General features: G+C 43.9%; 1 protein-coding gene across 1 annotated transcript in view; it reads left to right on the top strand.

Annotated features, from left to right (window-relative positions):
* Positions 1-11004: 11004 nt before the first annotated feature.
* Positions 11005-22127, top strand: part of SLC67A1 (solute carrier family 67 member 1) — a 78255-nt gene continuing 67132 nt past the window's right edge. The window contains exons 1-4 of the mRNA XM_079987405.1: positions 11005-11132; positions 18794-19012; positions 20416-20513; positions 21678-21823. Coding sequence (XP_079843531.1) covers positions 18830-19012; positions 20416-20513; positions 21678-21823 — 427 coding nt within the window. The 5' untranslated portion in view covers positions 11005-11132; positions 18794-18829. The remainder of the gene's footprint in view (positions 11133-18793; positions 19013-20415; positions 20514-21677; positions 21824-22127) is intronic.

The following is a 22127-nucleotide window of genomic DNA, read 5'->3' as shown; positions in this document are numbered from 1 at the left end:
AATTACCCTGATAAAAAGGCTCAAACTATGAAAATATCTGCCAACTTTTATCAGTAAAAGACTCTGGGAGCTGTCGGGTGAACTTTTAAACCTCCCCCCGCTTTCAAAGCTACTTAAATCAACTTTGAACCACCTCCACTGAAAAGCCCATAAAGCTGTGGGCTGGATAAAATAGCCCTATTTATCTCCGAGTACAAAGCTGGTACTTACAAGACAATGTTGCACCAACCCTCTGGTTAACAGTTATGCCTTTGGCTTATAGGCAAGATGGTTCCTGCTTTAATGGTTCTGTCAGTCCTACAGGCCTCCTACTTTTGGGAGTCTTCATTGGTCCCACACTCTATCCCAAATTTCCTTTTTCCTGCCAGTTCTCCTTTAAAAAACCAAACAAACAAACCCTGAAAATTTTCAGCATCTTTTCCTTCATTCAGGTAGGAAGTTCTGGCTCACTGCTCTGTTCTGCATTCAATATATCCTCTTACTGCACACAAATCAGTTGTATGGCTTGAAATGCTTTGCTCCAGAAGTGATCTATTGGTCACCCCTTCCACAATTATAATTTAGAAGCTATAACACCTATTGTTCTGAGGGCTGCAAATCTTAAGTGTGTGCTTGCCCACAGTTTTCGGAACATTTTTATTGTACACAGCAAGCCCCTGGCCACATGGTCCCATGTCTGCATTTTAAGTAGCATAGGGTAAGCAGGGTCAGTCTAAGTAAAAATAAAAGGCAGACAAGGAAGGTGGGCAGCACCCTGGAGAGCTCCAACTGGACTCCAGACAGGGCAGGTTTGAATGTTGCTCCAATAAGTGGAAAACTCAGACTGAGGGCTTGTCCACACTTACCTTTGCTCTGCTTTTCTAGGCACAGGTTTGCGTTTTAAAGCTCAGTCGGTAGAACATGAGGCCCTTGATCTCAGGGTTGTGGGTTTGAGCCCCATGTTGGGAGAAAGATTTCTGCATTGCAGAGGGTTGGACTAGATGACTCTTGTGGCCCCTTCCAATGCTACAAGTCTGTGATTCTGTCAAGAGAATTGGAGAGGTAGCCGAGCGACTAGCCCCTAAGTACTGGCCCCCAAGTACAGCCTCAATATGGCCTGAAGTGCGCTCTTGGAGATATTTTTTCTACCCTCCTCAGGAAAGGTAGTTGCCCACTAAAAGTGGGGTCCAGTATAAATAGCACCTTTAGGATATATATATATATATATATATATATATATATATATATTCCCCTTTAAAATGTCTTTGCATTCTGTGAAAGCCACATTTAGGTGGTCAGTATTGTGTCTGCTTCTTGAGGCTGTCTCTATTTGCACACAGGGTGAAATGCAATAATAATAATAATAATAATAATAATAATAATGGTTACATTCTTGGCCTCCACCCTCTTAGGCCCATTCCAGATTACTGTGTTTTCTGCACTTGACATTATCTCCATATAGAGCCAGAAGTTCTTAAGTGAGAATTTAATTTTCAGATTGGAGTGGGGGTGAAATTCAGAGTTATTTGAGGGAAGCGAAATTATCAAAAGGAGGGACGTGGGTGGTGCTTGGTCTAAACCACAGAGCCTAGGGCTTGCCAATCAGAAGGTCCTCTGTTCCAATCCCTGTGATGGGGTGAGCTCCCATTGCTTGGTCCCAGCTCCTGCCAACCTAGCAGTTCAAAAGCACATCAAGTGCAAGTAGATAAATAGGTACCGCTCCAGCAGGAAGGTAACCGGCGTTTCCGTGTGCTGCTCTGGTTCGCCAGGAGCGGCTTAGTCATGCTGGCCACATGACCCAGAAGCTGTCTGTGGACAAACGCCGGCTCCCTCGGCCTATAGAGCAAGATGAGTGCCACAACCCAGTGGCGTAGCGTGGGGGGTGCAGGGGGGGCCGGCCGCACCGGGCGCAACATCTGGGGGTTAGGGTTAGGGGGCGCAAATCCACGGGTTAGGGGGTGCAAATTACTTGCCTTGCCCCGGGTGCTGACAACCCATGCTACGCCACTGCCACAACCCCAGAGTCGTCCGTGACTGGACTTAACGGTCAGGGGTACCTTTACCTTTAAATTAGCAAAGCTTTTGGGGTGGAGACTGACTTGGAATAAAAACAGAGAACCCCCTGCCCCAACCCCACCCCGTCTTTCCATAACCATACTTTTGGCTGTAGCGGTGGAACTCCTCTGTGTTTCCATTCTCCCACAACTTACAATGCTCCCTTGGAACAACACCAAATCAGTACATGCCATGCTATTTCAAAGGCATTGTGGATTGCAGAGACAGCCCCTGCTGGCAGCCACCCCTCTCCCCTGTATAATGCTCCCAGAATTATACTATATTAAGATGTGGCCTAATTTTGTGGTGGTGGTGGGGAATACCAGCCATCAGAAAGGCCTGTGGAAAGGAGTTCCACCCCCGCAAGCAAAGTGTTTAGGGAATGGAGGAGGAAGAGGCTGCTATCCCTGCCTGTCTTATTATGGAACATGAGCTGAGCGAGGAGGAAAGGAGTACAGCTCTGGGATGTTTTTCAGAGCAGGCTTGAGGGTGTCATCTGCTGGAGAACTGGGGTAACTGATGGATTCTCCTTGCTGCGGCAAGTGAGGTGATAATGAGGCTTTCAAGAGTTACTCTTGTTTGTGGCAGATTAGCATGGAGGAAGGAGGAAAATAAACAAAGGCTCAATGCTTCTTGCCTATTTCATGCTATCAGTTTAAATTATAATGCCTCCTTGCGAGATTCTTTGCATTTCTAATCAAAAGCTTAAAGGATGCCTTTCAGGAAGCTGAATATTTTTTGGTGGAAGCTCTAATGTGGTCTTGAACCTATGCACCGTTGAGCTTACAGTGGTACCTCGGGTTAAGAACTTAATTTGTTCTGGAGGTCTGTTCTTAACCTGAAACTGTTCTTAACCTGAAGCACCACTTTAGCTAATGGGGCCTTCCGCTGCCGCCGTGCCACTGCTGCGTGATTTCTGTTCTCATCCTGAAGCAAAGTTCTTAACCCGAGGTACTATTTCTGGGTTAGCGTAGTCTGTAACCTGAAGCGTCTGTAACCCGAGGTACCACTGTACTGCCAGTCCCAGGAGACGATGCATAGGAGTGCAGTCCACATGGTCGACTGATCTGGGACATGACCCCATGTTTCCCTAGCCAAATTCCAACATTATGCCCCCTTTTACCAGCTTACAATTCGATCACTGTCCGCTGATAATCTTAATAAATAGGGTTTTATCCTACATACCAGCACTCTTTGTGTGTGTGTCAATAGATCAACACAGCTGCATGCATTTGTTGGACTCATGAGGGCTGTCATGATGAGCTCCTGCACTTCAAGATTTGCTACTACATCACAAAGCACTGTTGTACCTCATAAAATTTCCATTTTCCAAAATCGGTTAATATTTTCACCATCCCTCCAATCTCAGAAATATCCCCCAAAGTGTCCCCTTGAAATGCGTGTGTGGGATTTAGGGGGCATTATCACTTCACTAATGCAAATACACATATATTGTACCAGTTTAAATGTGGAATAATTGGTTTTTTGGTGTGTCCTCCTCCTCCTCCTCCTCCTTCTTTTGCTATGAGTACATGGTTTAAGTAGCCAGTGTATATTTTGTTATATGACTAATTGCAACAGAAGACAATTTGGTGTAGCTTTATTAGTTATATAAAAAGCGGGGTTGGTGGTAGGTTGGGATGGGGAAGAAATTTGATTCACTTCTCATTTAAAGATTAACCTACTTCAGTCACACTATCCGCAACATTACACATATCCAAACGTAGTCCTCCTTCCAGATTCATGTAGTGGAGTTTTGAAAGGCAGCTCTACAGCCAAGTAATGTTTACAAAAATGCAGACACCAGAACAAATTGTGCATAAAAATGTACCTATAAGCAAAAATAATGTACAAAGATGCATTCAGGGAAATTGCTTTCCAAAAATGTGTATATTAGGCAAAATTGCATAGAAAATTTGGCATATTATAAGAAATTCATATTAAAATGCTAATGGAGTCTCATGAGGACTTTTTTAATTAAAAAAAATCACAAACGTGTGGAAAATTGGAGGACTGAGCTTAAGATTGGAAAAATGAGAGGTAGGCAAAGTTTCTCATGTCACAATACTTTAAAGTGTTGAAAAATTATATGTTGCTTTTGAAATCCCTTCTTTCCATACAACAGATAGAGAGAGAGAGAGAGATATCTCCTTTTGGTCTCCTCTGGTCATTCTCTGAGACACTTTCCTCCTTTTATTCTTGCTGAAGAAAGAAACCTCGCTCTTGTTAAATTTCAAATGATTTGCATTCAGAATTTTCTGAGTTCCAGAATTAGCCATATCTCGAGCTAACATACACCAACACTGAATCTATGAATGAATAATTAGAAGCACCATCTTACGTTTACTCATAAGTAAGCACCATTGAGTTCAATGAAACTCTCGGGTATATATGTTCTAGTTCCTAGGTTTATTGTTCTAAATGCCATGACAAAACTGCAGCAACAGTATCAACAAAACAATACAGAATAAACATCCACAGCACAAGCAAACACCCTTAATGAAAGAGAGAGACATACCAGAGACACCAACAAGCTTAAATCTCTCAGGTATGTGTGCATAAGGCATTGCAAATTGCCTTTGTGCCCCTCCCCCCTCCCCTGTCTGTGGAATGGTCTCCTAAGTGAGACGCACCTGATGCCATCAGTGACATCTTTTCCCTGCTGGGTTGAGATTTTCCTCTTCTTCTGGTCATTTGATGGATTATGATCCGGTCATGGCAAGTCTTTATGTTCGTGTCACATCCTTGTGATCCCCTTCCAGCTCTACATTTCTATGATTTTATGCTTCAATCTTTGTGCAGAGATTTCAAGAGAAATGTACTTAGCTAACAGTAGCCTCTGGCTCTAAGTGACTATTTGTGGTTCTTTAGTGCCCTCTAATGTTCAAAAAGCCATGAAAATCAACATTCAGTACTAACTGCCAATGTGAAAAGCAAAACACACAGAGAGACATAATTTTATCTCTATTCCACCTTTCAAGGCGGCTTACAGCATGGAAAAAAACCCCATCAACTAAAGCGTAAAAGTAGTCGTAAACAATAAATAAAACATTTTTAAAAAAACACACAACGGAACGGAACAATTTCCACACAAATCACAGCAAGATCTAAAATAAAGGTACAAAAAAACCCCAACGGCAACAACAACAAAAAAGAAAACCCACAACAAAATTCCATAAACCCCAGCCTGAGAGTCTGTTCAGCAGCCTCACCTTTTGTAGCTAGAGTCAGTCAGGGCCCTGCCCTCCCAAGCCAGGTGAAAAAGGCCTGAAAGACAGAGAGGCTCCACTACTTTTTAAAGTTGTGTAGAAGTACAACTTCTTCCTGGTGCTGCTGCTGCTTCAGCACTTTGAAGGGGGGGGGGAAACACTCTTGGAGAAATTCTCCCTCTAAGAAGCCCTCCCAATATACCTGTCAAAAAAAGACATTCATCCTGCAGAGAAATCCTTTCGTGGGTTGGATAGGACTTGTCAGTATCAATGTGTTGCTTGATAATCATTTTTGTGTATTTTGCATTCAAGAGGATATGTGACTTCTTCATTTGGGGGGAATGGAGAATGAGATTCTAATGTGACAGGCTGGCATAAGTCAGGGCAGCATATAATAGACAATTTCCTCCTCAAAGCATCACCCCAAAGACTTGTTCCTGTCATGTTGTGTTCAGATTTCAGTGTGACACAATGCAAAATGTGAAAGGCACACACACATACAGCTCCTTTGAAATGAGCAGGCACCGTGCAAGAGCAAGGTGGTACTCTTAAGACAGCTCCCATTCATTTCAATTGGGGGGGGGGAAGGGTTGCACAGGCAAACTTCCTGATGGATCGGGTCCTTTAAGTACACAATCCCAACTTCAATCCTAAATATACTTCATTGGAAATAAATTCTGTTGAAATGACTGGGGCCCTCCCCCTCCAAATAACTCTGATTAGGACATAAATCATGCTATCTCTACATCTGCAGATTAAATCCTTCTATAAAACCACTTAATCCTTCATTTAGAAATATAAATACTGAATTCAAACTCTGGTGGCTCATTTCTGGAATCGTTGCAATGCTGGGAATGCAAAAGCTGGCTATCATTTCATTAACATCCAAGACGTTAGGAAGATACTGGAACGAGGCAGGGTTCTCAAAAGCCTCTTGTGGTTTGCCAGAGGAACGCTGTCAATTTTCTCAGTGCACGCTACATTTTGCAAACAGCAAGAGAGTTTTGAGAGAGGGTTGCAGGAGGGCTTGAGCCTCTTCTGGGCTACAGAATGGGATGCACCCAGGACAGTGAAGTCCTCCTATCCTCCCAGGATGTCCATTGTCTCTACTTGGACAGGAAGGCTTGACTGCAATGGCTATGAGTTCTCCTTTGGTAGCAACAGCATCTGCTGTGTCTGGTATCTGACCTTCTGACTCTCATTCAATGCTATACAGTGGTACCTCGGGTTAAGTACTTAACTCATTCCGGAGGTCCGTACTTAACCTGAAACTGTTCTTAACCTGAAGCACCACTTTAGCTAATGGGGCCTCCTGCTGCCACTGTGCTGCCGGAGCCCGATTTCTGTTCTTATCCTGAAGCAAAGTTCTTAACCTGAAGCACTATTTCTGGGTTAGCGGAGTGTGTAACCTGAAGCGTATGTAACCCGAGGTACCACTGTACTTGTAAGGACTGAGCGGATCCAGTCAGTGATCCAGACCAGCATTCCAGAATGCTCTGGCCTAAGCAAGCTTAGTCCACCCCAGGACTTTTGGGAGTTCTGGAAGCAAGAACTCCAGTCTGTATGCAACCCAGCAAGGAAAGTGCTCTGCAGTAAATGCTCTTTGTTTAGCAAATGGAGTCTGCATCTAAGTTCTGTGTCCCAGGCTTCTGAACCTAACAGTACTAATGAGAGTGCTTCTGTGTATTGGCAGGATGCCTCCATAATTGCAACCTGCCACCACAAGTCTTTCTAGCCCTTGATTCCCTGGCCTTGTATTTAAATAATAATAATTAGGCGTTTATAAATGAATACACTTGCTTGAGCGACTTCCTGCCTCTTACCATGCTGCTCCCTTGATAAGACCTCAGATATCTCCTCCAGTCCAACACCAAATGGATAATTTCTACACAACTCAGGTCCAATCAGTTTTAATAACCTGATAAATCTAGGTGCTTAGACCCAGAGTGTCTCTTCCATGAATGGAAGGTCTCCTCTTGTAAAATAATAATAATAATAATAATAATAATAATAATAATAATAATAATAATTTGTAACCTGCCCTCCCTGGCCAAGGCTGGGCTCAGAGCGGCTAACATTATAAAAACCACACAATATGCATAAAAACAGACATCAAATAATTAAAATACGTCTTAAAATTAATTCAAACAAGTTAAAATCTGGGCAGGTGGCAATTATCAGATTGGAATTCAGAGTGGTTAATACTTGCCAGGACCAGCTGTTTCCACTGATCATACAAGGGCCTGTGAGCGGGTTGGGGGCCTCCTTCGGGCTTGTTTTATACAAAGGAAAGTAAGTAAAACTGCATCCTGCCCAAAGGCCTGGCAGGACACCTCCGTCTTGCAGGCCCTGCAGAAAGATGTCAAGTCCTGCAGGGCCCTGGTCTCTTGTGGGAGAGCGTTCCACCAGGCCGGGGCCACGGTCGAAAAGGCCCTGGCTCTAGTCGAGGCCAGTCTAATTTCCCTGGGGCCCGGGAATTACTGAGAGTTTGGATGTATAAGTTATGCAGCCAAATCAAAGTCAGAAAAATGTGCATCTATATTTGATTTATGTGATCTGAATGTGATCAGACGCTTGAAAGGAAGTTTTATTTTATAATATTCTTTTTTTAAAAAAATGATATTTATTGAAGTTTCCATTAAAACACAAAAATACACAAACACAAACAGACAAAATACAAGTATAATTTCAATCCTTTTTTTCTCTTAAGCCTTATTTCCTCGACCTCCTCACACCTCCCCCTTCTGTATTATAATTTCATTACTATCCACTCAACAAGTTCTTATCTTATTTCTCAACCTAAACTTAACAATTTGTTATGTCATGCTATTATTTTCCTTTTCTTCTTTCTTTCATTCCTCAATTTATTTTTAAAACCTTATATCTATTTAAATTTAAAAAAACCCAATTTTAACTTAATCTTAAACCTTTTTCCTCAAGTCGGCCCAAATTTCCCTTCCACGATTTTTCCACATTCCCTAAAAGTTATAAATAAAGAAATAAACATATAAACAAGATCTAAGCAGATTATATCACCCTTCGGATTTTCAATTTCCACCCTCCCTTTCCCGGTTTTGATCCCCAAACCAGTGTCCATAAATGCGTCCATTTCTCAGCCTGGATCCCAAACACCTGAGGCTTTTAAACCTCTCTCAATTTCTATCTGCCGGTCTTTTTGACAGTCCTTTGTTTCCAACACCAACTCTCGAAGAAGCTCTGTCCCAATAATGTCCATTTTTCTTCCCAGCAGGCCTCTATATTCAAAAATGGAGCTCAAATTTTGTTTCTTAAGTCTTTTAAATCTATATGTCCCCAAAGCTCCAATTTCCATCTCAATCAAATTTATGCTACCAGGCCTCTGGTCCAGCTGTGTCTTCTGCAACATTGTGGCTTCATCTTTAATTTCCAGCAAGTCCTCATATGTCTCTTGGGATTTTTCAAACTTCGTTTCCCCAGCTGCTGCAGTTTCTGTTTCAACTTCAAGGGCTATTGGTTCAGAGACGAAAACTTGTGTCAAGTCTCTTCCTGTTCCCACAAGATTGTTTACTGTATCATTCAGTGCTGTTGCCCTTGTTGTTAAGATGTTGCTCTGCTCCTGGAACTTTCCCAGGAGATAAAAAGTCCTGTTCAGCTCAGCGAGTATTTTTCCACTTACAGCCATTTCTTGCAGTATTCCAAAACTCCCCTCTAGGGGGATTCTGTTTACTTAGTGTCTTTAAAATCTCAATCCAGTAGACCAAAATGTAACTTATTTGCCTTTGCTTCCGACAATTAAATCCAAATCTGAGAAAATCTAGCCAGCAGAATCACCAAAAGCAACGTTTCCTTTTATTTCCCAACTTTGACAGCTAGTTTGACAGCTGTCAAAGTCCGTATCTTTCCAGCAGGCTCTTTCACAGATCGCACCCAGGTCCCGGGGGGTTGCACTTTAATTTAAACCAATACTTATCCTCCAGCAAAATCAAATATACTGTCCAATCGCGAAGATAGTAATTTTTCTTCCAAAAAGGCAACTTTTTCTCCCAACTTTAGTTGGCTGGTCCTTGCTCTAGATTATCTACAAGGCGGGGGGGGGGCGGACTTCCTTTTTACACTTCCCCCGATCGTGCCGAATTTTAAGAAAGAATTTCCCTTTTAAGTCCAATTTCCATATTACTCACGGGTTGTTGCTTTTAGTCCGAATATTGAAGGAAAAAGTCAGCGCTCTCCATCCATGGCATGCGGCTTCGCTCAGCAGGGGAAGCAGAGGGCTCTCAGCACCGCGCCGCTCCCCGCCTCCGTTCCGCAACCTTTAAAAAGGCTACTTTGCGGGTCGGGGGGGCGCTAATGGTGCCCGCCGAGTCACCACGTCCACAGGCATCCGCACATGTGGTTTTTTAGGGTCCCCGCGTCGCCTTCGCGGCAGAACCCGATCCCTACTGAGCCGATTCCCTCCGGAGATCGGAGGGAATCTGCCATTAGATGTTGGCGCTAACCCGGAAGTCCCTATTTTATAATATTCTAGTATGTTGTTTTGTTATTAAACTTTCTGCTCTCTCAGGTTGTATATAGCCTAAAACGTAGGATCTAGTATACAGTAGATATCTAAGTTGCTGAAATGTATCGTAGCCAATTGCCTAGAGTGGAGCTGAAAGGAACGGCATGTGCAGTTTGAATTTCACCAGAGAAAGGCAGAAATTTTTTTAATTTGGGGAGCTGGCAGGCAGAAAAGAACAAATAGTGGGGTTTTCTTTTTCTTTGGGAACAGAACTCCTTGTCTTCCTGCCAGCTTGCCTGCTACCTGTTTCAACTTGAACATTTGTGAACAGACATTGCAAAACATGTCCCCATTACAAATCTCTAGAGCTTTCTCCTCCAAAAGATGCTGTTTTACATTGTTTCAATTGACCCGCTATAAGTATCATACTTTTGTTGCCTATTTCTTTTGTAATTCGCATTAATGTCGTTCACTCCTTTGGGGGCCTTTGTGCCAAAAGTGATGTAGAAATAAAACAGACCATAGCAAAAGAAAGGTGATCCTGTGAATCTGCCTTGGATCTGTTCACCACCTGGGAAGTGGAGGAGACTGCGAGGAATGGGAGGAGAGGGATGGAAATCCTCAATTTTCAATTTTCAATAATCATATTAATTTTTCACTCTCTATGGTCTTGGACACAACTCAGTCATCTAGGTGAGACAGCAGAGAGACTGAAGTACTGCCTTGGTAGTGTGCAAACATGGCTTGTATTTGGCACTTTTTGAATATGAAAAAGGCACCAAATAAAAAAAGAAACACGGTCAAATCCATGCTGCAGTTGCAAAGGAAGAATTGCTGACTTTAAGCAACTGTGCCAATATGGAAAAAGCACAGTTCCCCTTCAGTGGATCTGCTAGAGTGAAGGAAGAGATATTTAGATCCCATGAAGCAATGGAGTAACAGTTCTGTGTGTTTACTGCACAACAGAATGGCTTTCTGGGCAGTCACAGAGTCACCAATGTCCCACCTCTCTTTCACTGTTAACCTTGGAACAGCAGAGCAGCAAGCTACCCTCAGAGAACAAGCACACCAATGGTGAGAGGAGGATGCCAATGTTCTGTGATCAGAGGACAGTCTCTAATTTGCAGAAAGTTTTATTGCCCTTGTGGCAGACATTGGATCACCCTGGCATAGAATATACTGTAGGCTCTTTCAATAGCAAAAGAGTAGCTGTTGCATCATTGCTGGAGCCTTTCATAGCTTTACTGCTCTGCTCCCTGTTGATAGTTTTTACACAGTCCCTATTAGGTATAAACCAGGAAGTCAGGCTTTCTTTCTTCACTTGTGTAACTTGGTAGTAAATGAAAGCTGAGAAGGGCTGTTTATGCTCAGTTGAACTGAATGTTGCAGTTGAGTTGACCTGTTGTTAGTCTGTAAGTATTCTTATTTTATTCAATAACAAATATGGTCATCAACTAGAGTTTTGTTTTCATTCACTCATTTTGTAATTCTTTTTGCACAAATTGAATTGCTAGAAATGTTATTAGGTGCCATTGGGGCTAGAGCAACGAGAGTTTACCAACTACAAAGTCTGTTTTTGCCTTGCAGGCTACATCTTTTGAAGGAAAAAGGAAACAATAACCAGAATGTGATCAGATATGCACTGAAAATCACTCTGCATTTATTTTCCAAACCATCATAGAAGCATAGGAAGAATGGGGGCTTGTGGTGGCGGTAAACTCCTATTCAAAAGTTGTTATATAGTTTTAAATAGTACTTGGCTGCTGTTGAGGCCAAGTTATGGTCTGGGCAAGTTCACCCACAATGCTTCACTCTGAGGAAGGATCCCATTTTGTTGGCAGTGGGTGGGCAAGGCAAGGGCTGAGATAGTGGGTGGGAAGGGAAGAGGGGGAAAGGGGATGGAGGAGGAGGAGGAGGTTGTATCAAAATACAGTGGTACCTCGGGTTAAGAACTTAATTCGTTTTGGAGGTCAGTTCTTAACCTGAGTTACCACTTTAGCTAATGGGGCCTCCCGCTGCTGCCATGCAATTTCTGTTCTCATCCTGAAGAAAGTTCTTAACCCGAGGTACTATTTCTGGGTTAGTGGAGTCTGTAACCTGAAGCGTCTGTAACTCGAGGTACCACTGTATGTGAAACAGTCAGAGGTAGGACAGCAGTCAGGGAGAGAAACGGGTTAAGAAGTGAATAACCCAGAAGTGAATCAGCACAAAAAGTATAGCGAGAGAGCAGGAGGGTCAGAGAGTGTTCGGAGTTGAAAGAAAGCTTGTTTAAATAAAGTTATTTGTTTTGTGATACTCCCGCTTGACTCTTAGGGTTCATCCACACTTTGCCCTATGCTTTCCAGGCATGGGTCTGAGAGGTTTTCTGTTTGTTGCTGCATCACTGCCTGGAGATAGGCAGGGCAGCAGAACTTTTGAAGCAAGAATTAAACCATTAGCAGGCACAGAAGAGACACAGATGCAGGACACTGGGGTATGCAACCTAGTGAAGGGACACCCAGAATGCAATGCCTGTATTGTGGGAAACAACATGTAAAGAGTAATAAATAAATAAAAATACCTAGCATATGTGGACAGCAGTGGTGCAGTGGGGGGACTGGGGAGGGACTTGGTCCCGGGTGCAATTTTTTAAGGGGGTGTCACCAGGTGCCTTCACAAGAAGCTCCTTCATAGGATTCTGGCTCTGACACATGAAGGAGCTGTGTCTGGGCTGTGGCACTCATGCCTGGCTGCAGCTCTGTTCCTTGGTCAGGTCTGACCCGTAGGTGGAGAGCAAGAGAGTCAGTGGCAATGCCCGCTGCCCACCCTCCTCAGCTGAGGTGTGCTTTGCGCCCAGCCATGGCAGCTCCACCCCCAGGTCAAGTCTGTCCCAGGGGCAGAGAGAGGACAGTGGGTGGTAACATTGCTGCCCACTCTTCTGGCTGTGGGGCTTGCGCCTGGCCACAGCTGTGCTCCCAAGTCAAGTTTGACCCAGGGGTGGAGAGCAGGAGGAGAGTTGGTGGCAGCTACTCTACCCCTCTCCTCACCTGGACTGTGCTGCGTGGAGGGCGGCCTCTGGATCCCGTCCTCCTCAGGTGGCATGGGCATATGCTGTGCCACTGGTGCAAAGCACATGGCAAGCCCAACCATTTTCAAAGCCTGTGCAGGAGGGTGAAGAAACCTCCGAGACAGTGAAAACAGTGCAGGAAGACAGTGATGAGTCTGAACGCTGTCAGGATATCCTAAGATTGACTTTGGGATCACCATATCTGGATGTTTACATCGTGGGAAATACTGGGGGAGGGGACTGATACCTACCGTACTACACTTTTCTTATATGCTGTTGAACAAAAAAAAATGGTTTGCTCTCTGCTGGATTGTGAAGCAAGCTGCAATGCGCTGCCAGTGACAATGGTTAATGAAAAGACAGGCATTGAACCATGTCACCAGAGTATCCTGAAATCTGTGGGCAAGTGCAGAGTTAAGATTTGCAACAATAAGTTTCATTGCTTAGAATTTGTTATTGTGAATGGAGAGACCATCGATAGGGAGCAAAGCAGTGCAAGCCATGCAACTGATTCAGGTACAACATCAGAATAGAGTATATGTGCCACGGACCAGTGAAGAGAGCCAACCAGCTGCCTGGACAATGGTGAATATATTGCAGATGTTTGGTGGTGTTTTTCAGGGAGCAGGACATCCAGCAGGGAAGTAGAATGCAGATCCATTGAGAACTCCCTAAAGAAGGGTACCAATAGCACTGGCAGAACTGCTGAAGCAGGAACTGACCAGCCTACAAGCTAAAGGCATGGTTGCTGCAGTAAATGATAGTACAGCATGGATCAGCAGTCTTAATTATTTTCTGCAAACCCTCAGGAAGGCTGCATATTTGTATTGATCCTAAACCTTTGAACAGAGCATTAAAATGCAGCCATTACTCACTAACATCCATTGATGGTGTAGGAAGTGACCTACCCCGAGCCAAGGTTTCCTCTATGTTTGAAGTGAAAAAATGGATTCTGACATACAGAACTCAGCTCAGAGTCAAGCTGTCTTGCCACTTTTGCAACTCCTTTTGGCAGGTATGTTTGGCTGTGGATGCTGCGGGCCCTGCCTGTGAAGTATTTCAGCATCAACTGAATCAAAAAGTAGAGAATGTTCCAGGGCACTGGAAGAAACTGATACTGGAAAGGAAGCAGCAAGAGATTGTGACAAAAAATTTAGCCTGTTTTTGGAGAGGTGCAGAGAAAGAAATACAAAACCCAAATAAAGTCAGGTTACAACTGAAGGAAGTGCCATACATTGGCCACCTGTTGACAGCAGAGGGTCTGAAAGTGGACCCAGCAAAAGTAAGAGCAATCCAGGTGTTACCAAGACTTAAGGATGCAAAGATTTTTTGGGAATGGCAAACTACCTGGCTAGCAGATTAGTGTGAGCCACTCTGATAGCTAACACACAAATAGGTAGAATGGGAATGGTCAGAAAGTCATTTGAGAAGATAAAGGATGCCATAGCCAGGAGTCCTCTATGAAGGTATTACAATCCAGGGGAGTAGTTAGTGTTACACAATGTGATGCATCTGAGACAGGGCCAAGAGCTGTGCTGTTACAGAAACAGCAGCCAGTTGCATTTGCCAGTAGAGCACTATCAGAAACTGCACAGATTGAAAAAAAAGAACTGTTGGCTGTAGTGTTTGGCATGAAATGCTTCCATCAACTTACATTTGGCCAGAGAGTACATGCACAATTGGACCATAAGCCACTGGAAACCATCATGCCGTGGCCATCATTGAGTGCCCCAAACAGGCTTCAGCACATGTTGTGAACCACCCTGAGATCTACGGGTGAAGGGTGGAACAGAAAGATTATGTCATCATGGTAAACTACTGCTACAACCTTGGGGGGGAGAAATCCACTGGCAGATATTATATCTGAGACAATTATAAACTAAAGTGCCATTTTGCCCACTATGGAATAGCAGATATTATATGCGCTGACAATGGACCACAGTTTCAGAACATTCCAAAAGCAGTGGGAATTTGATCATCAGACATCCCCAGAGCAATAGAACCGCTGAATCAGCTGTCAAAATGGCTCAGAGAATTTTGATCAAAACCAGAAAAGCAAGGACTGGTGCATATCTAGATATCCTGGACCACCAGAACACATCTTCATAAGGTTTGGATGGGAGTCCATCACAGGGAATGATGGGTTGAAGGACAAATGCCTTGTTACCAATGGGTGTGGCTTACTACAGCCAGAGAGCTTCAACGGATGAGCTGAGCTGATTGCAGAACAGAAATTAAGACAGGCATACTACTGTGACAAGTCAACTAAAGACCTATTCAAACTACATGTGAGTGAGCAAATTTGGATACAGCCAGTGGAGTGACACAATAAGGAGAGGAAGAAAACTGAGGTCCAAAGTCAACTGGACACACACTCGTTTGAGATGGTAACTCAAGAGGACCAAGTTTTGAGAAGGAATCAAAGGCAATTGTGGCGCAGCAACCAACCTGTACACTCAGACTAGCAGGACAGACAGAAGAGAGGCGACTTCAGGAGCCAAAAGATGCCAGTACAGTTGTTGGTCCACTGCCTGTAGAGAATACCCACCTCCTCTTGCACAAGTAAATGAGAGACAACCCAGCTCACACTCATCTCAATCCTGCTTGGATACCACATTATTTGGTTGCCACCTAGAAAGAATTATAACTCCTGAAGTAAAACAGATAACCCCATTGCCTAAAAGACTATGTCTAAATTCAAGGGGACATATGGACTTTTGAAACTATATACCGGTAGTTAACTGTAATAATTGTTTACTTAAAGTTATGAAAGAAAGATGTATCAGTTATATGTGGAACTAAGTAAGAGGGAGAGGAAAGCAGTCGAGGAGAGAAACTTAGAGAGACACAGGGGGAAGGTGCAGGTAAAAGGAACAGCTGCCCAGAAGTGACTCAGCAGAAAAAGGACAGAGAAATCAGGAGGGTCAGAGAGAGTTAGGGTTTATCCACAACTACGATTTGCTCTGCTTTTTCCAGGCACAGGTCCATCCTTTAAAGCTCAAGTCCAAGCGTTGTTGTTGTTTTCTAGCCCAGAACTTTCCCCGCAGAAACCATTTTTACACTTCCGGGTTAGCGCGATCCAAGTAATGGCGGATTCCCTCCGAGCTCCGGAGGGAATCGGCTCCATTGCAGACGGGTCTTACCGCGACGGCGACGCGGGGACCCTTAGAAACCGCAGGCGCGGAAGCCTGCGGACCTGGTGACTCGGCGGGCACCTAAAGCGCCCCCCCGACCCACGAAGAGCCTTTTTAAAGGCTGCGGAGAGGGTACGGGGAGTGGCGTGGTGCTGTGAGTAGACCGCTACTGCAGTGGAGCGAAGCCGCGAGCCATGGCCGGAGACCGCTGACTTTCTTCCCTGAAATTTGGACTTTAATTAATCCGTGAGTAGATTGGAATTTGGACTTTAAAAAGCTTATCCTTGAATTCGGCACGATCGGGGGATGTGCTAAAGGGAAGTCCGCACCCCCCTGCCTACAGAAAATTTAAAGCAAAGATCGGAGAACTAAGGTGGAGAGTTCTTTCCTTGGTGTTCTGTAAAAGATAATATTTGCATGAATTTGACAGAAGAAGATGTGTGCTGGAGAGTAAGAGTGGTTTTTTTTTTTAGAAGTTTTTGTTTGAACCCCCCCAGACCCGGGGGTGTCCTTTATGTGAGCTGGAGAATAAGGAACGAGGAGTTTGACAGCTGTCAAAGGAGCTGTCAAACGGGCAGCGAAAGTTAAAAACTCTATTATTTAACACTTTTTGGACTTAATTTGTTACATTTGAACTAAAGTGGTTGGAAATAAAGTAGGGAAATAACAAAGTAAAGGACTATTGGAAAAGACTATTAAGTAACTAGAATCCCCCTAGGGGAAACATTGAAACATTGCAATGGCTGCAGATGGAAAACTACAGGCAGAGCTAGAAAGAATGTTTTTTCTTGTGGGAAAACTGGAGGAGCAGACTACGGTCATGAGTAAACAACTCACAACCTTGAACTCTAAAATAAATGACTCTGCTGAAGGTACAATGGATTTGACTGGGGAAAAATCTGCAGCTGAATCAGAAGAGATAGCTTTGGAACAGGGGGAGAGTGAGCAAGGGCTAGTACAGATGGAGACTACCAACCACAAGCCTACATTGTTAGAATACAAAGAGGAAGACCCTTGGATTACAAATCTGTGAAAGATGCGAAAGAGGAGGGAGGAAGCCCCTGGAACATCTGGAATACCTGATTTTAAAAGAAATAAGAAATATGACTGGGGCTTCCTATTTGAGTATGGACTGGTTGATCTTCTGCAGCAGCTGGTGTCAAGTACTTTGGATGGAAGAAATTCTGATGAGACTGAGCTGAAATTTCCCCGAAACCTGAGGACCAATGAGGAGGGTTACCAACAAGATCGGCAAAGAGGGACTGACAAGGACTTAAAGGCCTCAGATGTGAGGAACCCAGGCTAAAAATTGTTGTTATGGAGGTGGGGACATTTGGAAGGGACAGTAACCGGGGCTGGGGGGGGGGGGGGGAGGAGAACTTGTTTTTAAATCTTTATGACTTTTGTGTTTGATTATTATGACCTATTTTTAAGATTAAAGGGAAATTCGTGGAAGGAACTCGAGTCGACCTTAGAAAAGGCTTTAATGTTTTATAAGAAAATTGGATAAGTAAAATCTGGCCAAGTAAATGGTTTTTTTTAAAAAAAAAACATATATATATATATATATATAATAATAACATGCAAAGGATGAGAGATTTGAATTTGCTGAGTTAATGTAATTGAACTAGGATGTATGAAGGGTGGGTGGGGGGAGGTCAAGAACTGGGGTTAGGAAAGTAAGGTTATGAAATTTTATACGTGTTGTCTTTGTCTTTGTGTGTGTATGTTTGTCTTTATAAAATGTGAAAACTTAATAAAAATATTTAAAAAAAAAAAAAACAGAAACCATTTTTAAATGGACATTATTATCATTATGGACGGAACAACTAATGAAGCAACTTGAATAGGAATGAAGTGAAGCCCTGTGACCGACATATACACTCCATCTCTGTACTAAAACACCTTCCAGCCAATTGACTTTGAAGCTTCCTAAGCCATTTTAAGTTTCTTATCCATTCTGAGCTGCAAAGCATTTAGCATCAAGTCCAGAGCTAGCAATCCAGTGCAGTGGGTAGGCAGGTCCAAGCATCCTTTATCTCCAGCAGAGCCACAACAGCTGCAGATAGAAAGGAGGAAACAAGGAGGGGGGAAAGGAAAACAAAACAATAGAAAATAAAAGATAAATAGAGGAGTGCCTACCAGCTCTCTCTGCTGGACATCTCTTTTTATCTCCACACCATGGATGTTCCTCCGCCTCTCAGCAAAGCAGTCTGCTTATCGATGGGTACCAAGGTCACTCCAGCAGAAAGTCAATTTGACCCACAAGCAGGTTTTTGTTTTGTTTTTTTGTGGTTCTCAGGGCTTGCTCAGTGTCTGAACATTACACTGCTGCCATCTGTTTTAGTCCATCATGGTTGCTCTGGGACTTGCAGAATCCAGTGATTCCTTGGGCTTGGCAGAGCCAGATTAACAAACCCCACAGAATGCAGAGGGACTTACTTCCTTGCACAGAATCACACTGTCGTTTCAATTGTAGTTCTTTCTTCTTCTTTTTACTAAAGCAGACCCTGTCAAAGAGGCCAGCTTGACAGTGACCTATCCTGAACGTCATAACAGGCAAGTGGAAGAATGTGACAGTCGTTCCAGACGACTGGCTTATTCGCACACAAAACTGGTTGTTACCCCGCACTTCTTAGTGCAATTGTCCTATCACTTTCCTAACTACGAAAAGTCTGATAAGTGTCAGAAAATTGCACTGGAAAGTGCTAGATCACAGCCACTAGCTGGCAATGTTGAGTCACCTCTGTGCTGTAAACCTATCAGGAGGAATGCTCCCCGACTTGACTGTCACCCTCCACCTCCACTGAAAAGCATGCCCTTTGTACCTTCTCTGTTAATGAGCTTGTGTTCCTTCCCAGCTGAAAGGTCATTCTCTTTTGTATTCCTCCAGACTAAGGTGTGTGCCTGACGGTTTACCCAGTGCAGCATGAACCTAGAAATCCCTTCAGAGAGAGAGCAACAACAGAGACGGAAATTGAGAGATGAGCCCTTGGAGAAGGATGACAACAGCAGAATAAATATGACCTCAAAGCAAAGGCTGATTCAGCTCATTTATCTGATTACAGTTGTGGAAGTGGCCTGCATGTTCATGCAGTTTGGGATTGTTCCAGTGAGTATATGGAGTATAGATATTTACTAGCTCCACCCATTACTTTCTTTTCTAAAGGAAAAATGCTTTAGCAACTTCCTGATCTAACACCAGCTCCCTGATGCAGTATAAGCAAGTGTAAGTGAACCCGATTAAAATCCCCACATGGACATGAACCTCTGTGTCTGTCCTTGTTTCTCAGCCCTCACGAGGTTGTTGCGAGGGTAAAAGGGATTGGGGAGAGAACCATGTGCACTACCTTAAACACACTGGAGAAAAGGCAGGACATACATATATCAAATGCTTAACTTCAGAATCTACCACAGAAGAGGATTTGTGCAGGAAGAGTGTTTAGTTTGATGATGGTTCCTTGATTTAATTCAGTTGATCTACTGACATAAACTTTGCATTCCAAGGCGTGAGAGGGATATTCTAAAATACGTTAGAGTAGACCTGTCGAAATCAATGCACTTAATTCATTTCAGCAGATTTATTCTTCAGTGTGGCTTAATTGGATAGCACTCATTTATTTATTTTTAATTTTGCCTGAGTGGTGCAACTTCCACACTACATTATATAACCAGCAGTAGCCTCAAAATGTGTGCGAGAATGCCAAGTAGCTAATGGGAACTGGTGATCAAGGAAAGCACTGGTGCTTTTCACGAATTACTTGTAATGAACACCTAAGCTGAGCCTTTAACAGATTATGTTTGTGGTATCTGCATTTCATACAACCTTGGTCAGGCTTCCTCAACCTCAGCCCTCCAGATGTTTTTGAGACTACAATTCCCATCATCCCTGACCACTGGTCCTGCTAGCTAGGGATCATGGGAGTTGTAGGCAAAAAACATTTGGAGGGCTGAGGTTGAGGAAGCCTGACCTTGGTCTTCAACTGGATCAGGAGCCAATCTAAATGAAGTTGCACCAGAAGTACCCCCAGAGAAGGCCATCTATAGTATGGGCATATATTCATTGTGGGTCATGTATTGCTGCAGGCAGGTTGTGATTAAAACTGCCCACCCCCAAAGAGTCCCTCAAATACTTCTCCCAGGTGTCCTGTGCTGTTTTAGTGCTCTTTGGAGGACAAACTCGTAGGACAGCATAATTGCTTGACTCAGCAAAGCTGATGGCTGGAACAGCAGCTTGTGAGACTGAAGACATGATGTGGTTCTGTGCTGTAGGGGGCAATTCTGTTAGGTGACAGCATGTTTTGAGCCAGTGAAGGAGGCCAAAGGAGGTCCTCTGCTTTGGGGCTTAAGAGGACATTATTTTGGCTTGAAGGGTGACCTTACAAGTCCTGCTCATGCGAATTTAAGAGATTGCGCCATGGCCTCGACAACATTTTATGATTAAGTATTAGTTTCCATTTCATTCAGAAATACAGTATAACATACACCTTTCTCTTTGACTTCACCCCCTTTCAGTATCTGGCAACCAGCCTGGGTATGGATGCTGTTGAATTTGGCTACTTGCAAACAGTCTTTGGTGTTCTTCAGCTTCTGGGAGGTCCCATTTTTGGGAGGTAAATATAACAACCATTCTTGGGAACCCTGTGGAATGTCAGAATTGTTTGGAGTTAATAACACCATTTTATTTTTAGCTCAGGGAAATAATTTAAATAGCCATCTGGATTTCCCATACTGGCAGCAGGGGAATGAAAGGCTCTTTTACTACTGTATTGTATACTAACCAACTCTATATTCCTCCCCCCTTTTTTTAATGTTCTGATTGCCACTGGATATTAGCCAATGCAGGAACTGTTAATAAGCTGTATGCACACAAGTAGCTGCTAATGATAGAAAAGGGAGGGAGGAAGCTGCACAACAAGGCCAGCATTCATTTCCATTTCTTTTGTATTTTTAATTGGATGTTGAATGTGGGTAGGTAAGAAGTCATAGATTTGAATGCTGACGATTGCAAACCTTGTCTTTCAAAATACATCAATCCGTGGACAAGGAGGATATCTATGATGTCAGATTAGCAGGATTATCATTTGGAGCCTGGATAGCTCAGCTGGTTAGAGTGTGGTGCTGATAACACCAAAGTTGCAGGTTCGATCTCCATATGGGACAGCTGCATATTCCTGCATTGCAGAGGCAGCGGCCTGGATGCCTATGGAACTGATAGCTTACCTTGAGTGGATGCTAATTGGCAGAGCTTTTCCTGGGAAGTGAGCAAATAGGGGTGACCTCCCCAGTGCTTTCGGGTCCCTTGTGCTGGCACCAGTGGCCCCAGCCAGCAGCCCCACTTCCTGGCTGGACCTGCTCACTTCTGCCAATCGAATGAGGCTCCACTGGCAGTGCTGCCACTAAAGCATCAGCAAAAGGGGGAAATGGAACCTGGGTTGGGGGGAGGTTTCTCCTGCCTCTACAGCAGAACACCCCCCTAAAAAAAAGGAAACCAGGAGGGAGGAGGAGGAGGGGGCACTGCTGCCACCATTGCCGTGAAGGCAAGGCAGCAGAGGTGGGAGGGAGGGAGAGTTGAAGGCAGTGGAGGATCCACACAGTGTGACTTGGCCCAGCCCCACCCAGGCACTCCTCATCAGCCCTATTGAACAGCCCACCTTCCCTAGGATCTGTGTTTACCTTAAAACGCTGGAAGAACTTCTACAGTTTAGTGGAGGTTTGCTTTTATTGCTGCACACCCTGTTCTGTTTCTGAAGATGCTGCATCTCTTTCTATGCCAGGTTTGCTGACCAGTTTGGAGCCAAGACTGCCTTGGCCATCTCATACGTGGCTGGATCTCTGTTCTTCTTGCTCCTGTCTGTGTCCACCAGTGTCCCTCTGCTTTTTCTGTCCAGGGTCCCCTCCATCTTCATGCATGGACTACCAGGTGATGTTATTAGATGATGCAAACATTAGCATGGGTCGACTCAAGGGCTTTGGCTCCCAGAGTCAAACTAAGAAACTGCTGCTCGTGCACATGTGGGTGATGTGAGTTAAGGTCCGGTCAATACTGGGAGCAATCTGGAGGGGATGAGAAGAAGTTTTTCACTTCTCGGGCAGGTTGGCATACGTCTGTGGTAAGAAGCCATTTTACGAAATGGCCACGTACCAATCTTCTTGCAGCACCTCCCTCATGAGCTAAAGCACCCACATTCATAAAACTTGTCAAGCTATAGATTTGGGGGTGTAAC

This window comes from Podarcis cretensis (assembly GCF_951804945.1).
Source record: "Podarcis cretensis genome assembly, chromosome: 1".
NCBI lineage: Eukaryota > Metazoa > Chordata > Lepidosauria > Squamata > Lacertidae > Podarcis > Podarcis cretensis.
The sequence above is the reverse complement of the archived record's forward strand: the minus strand, read 5'-3'. Positions and strand labels throughout refer to the sequence as shown.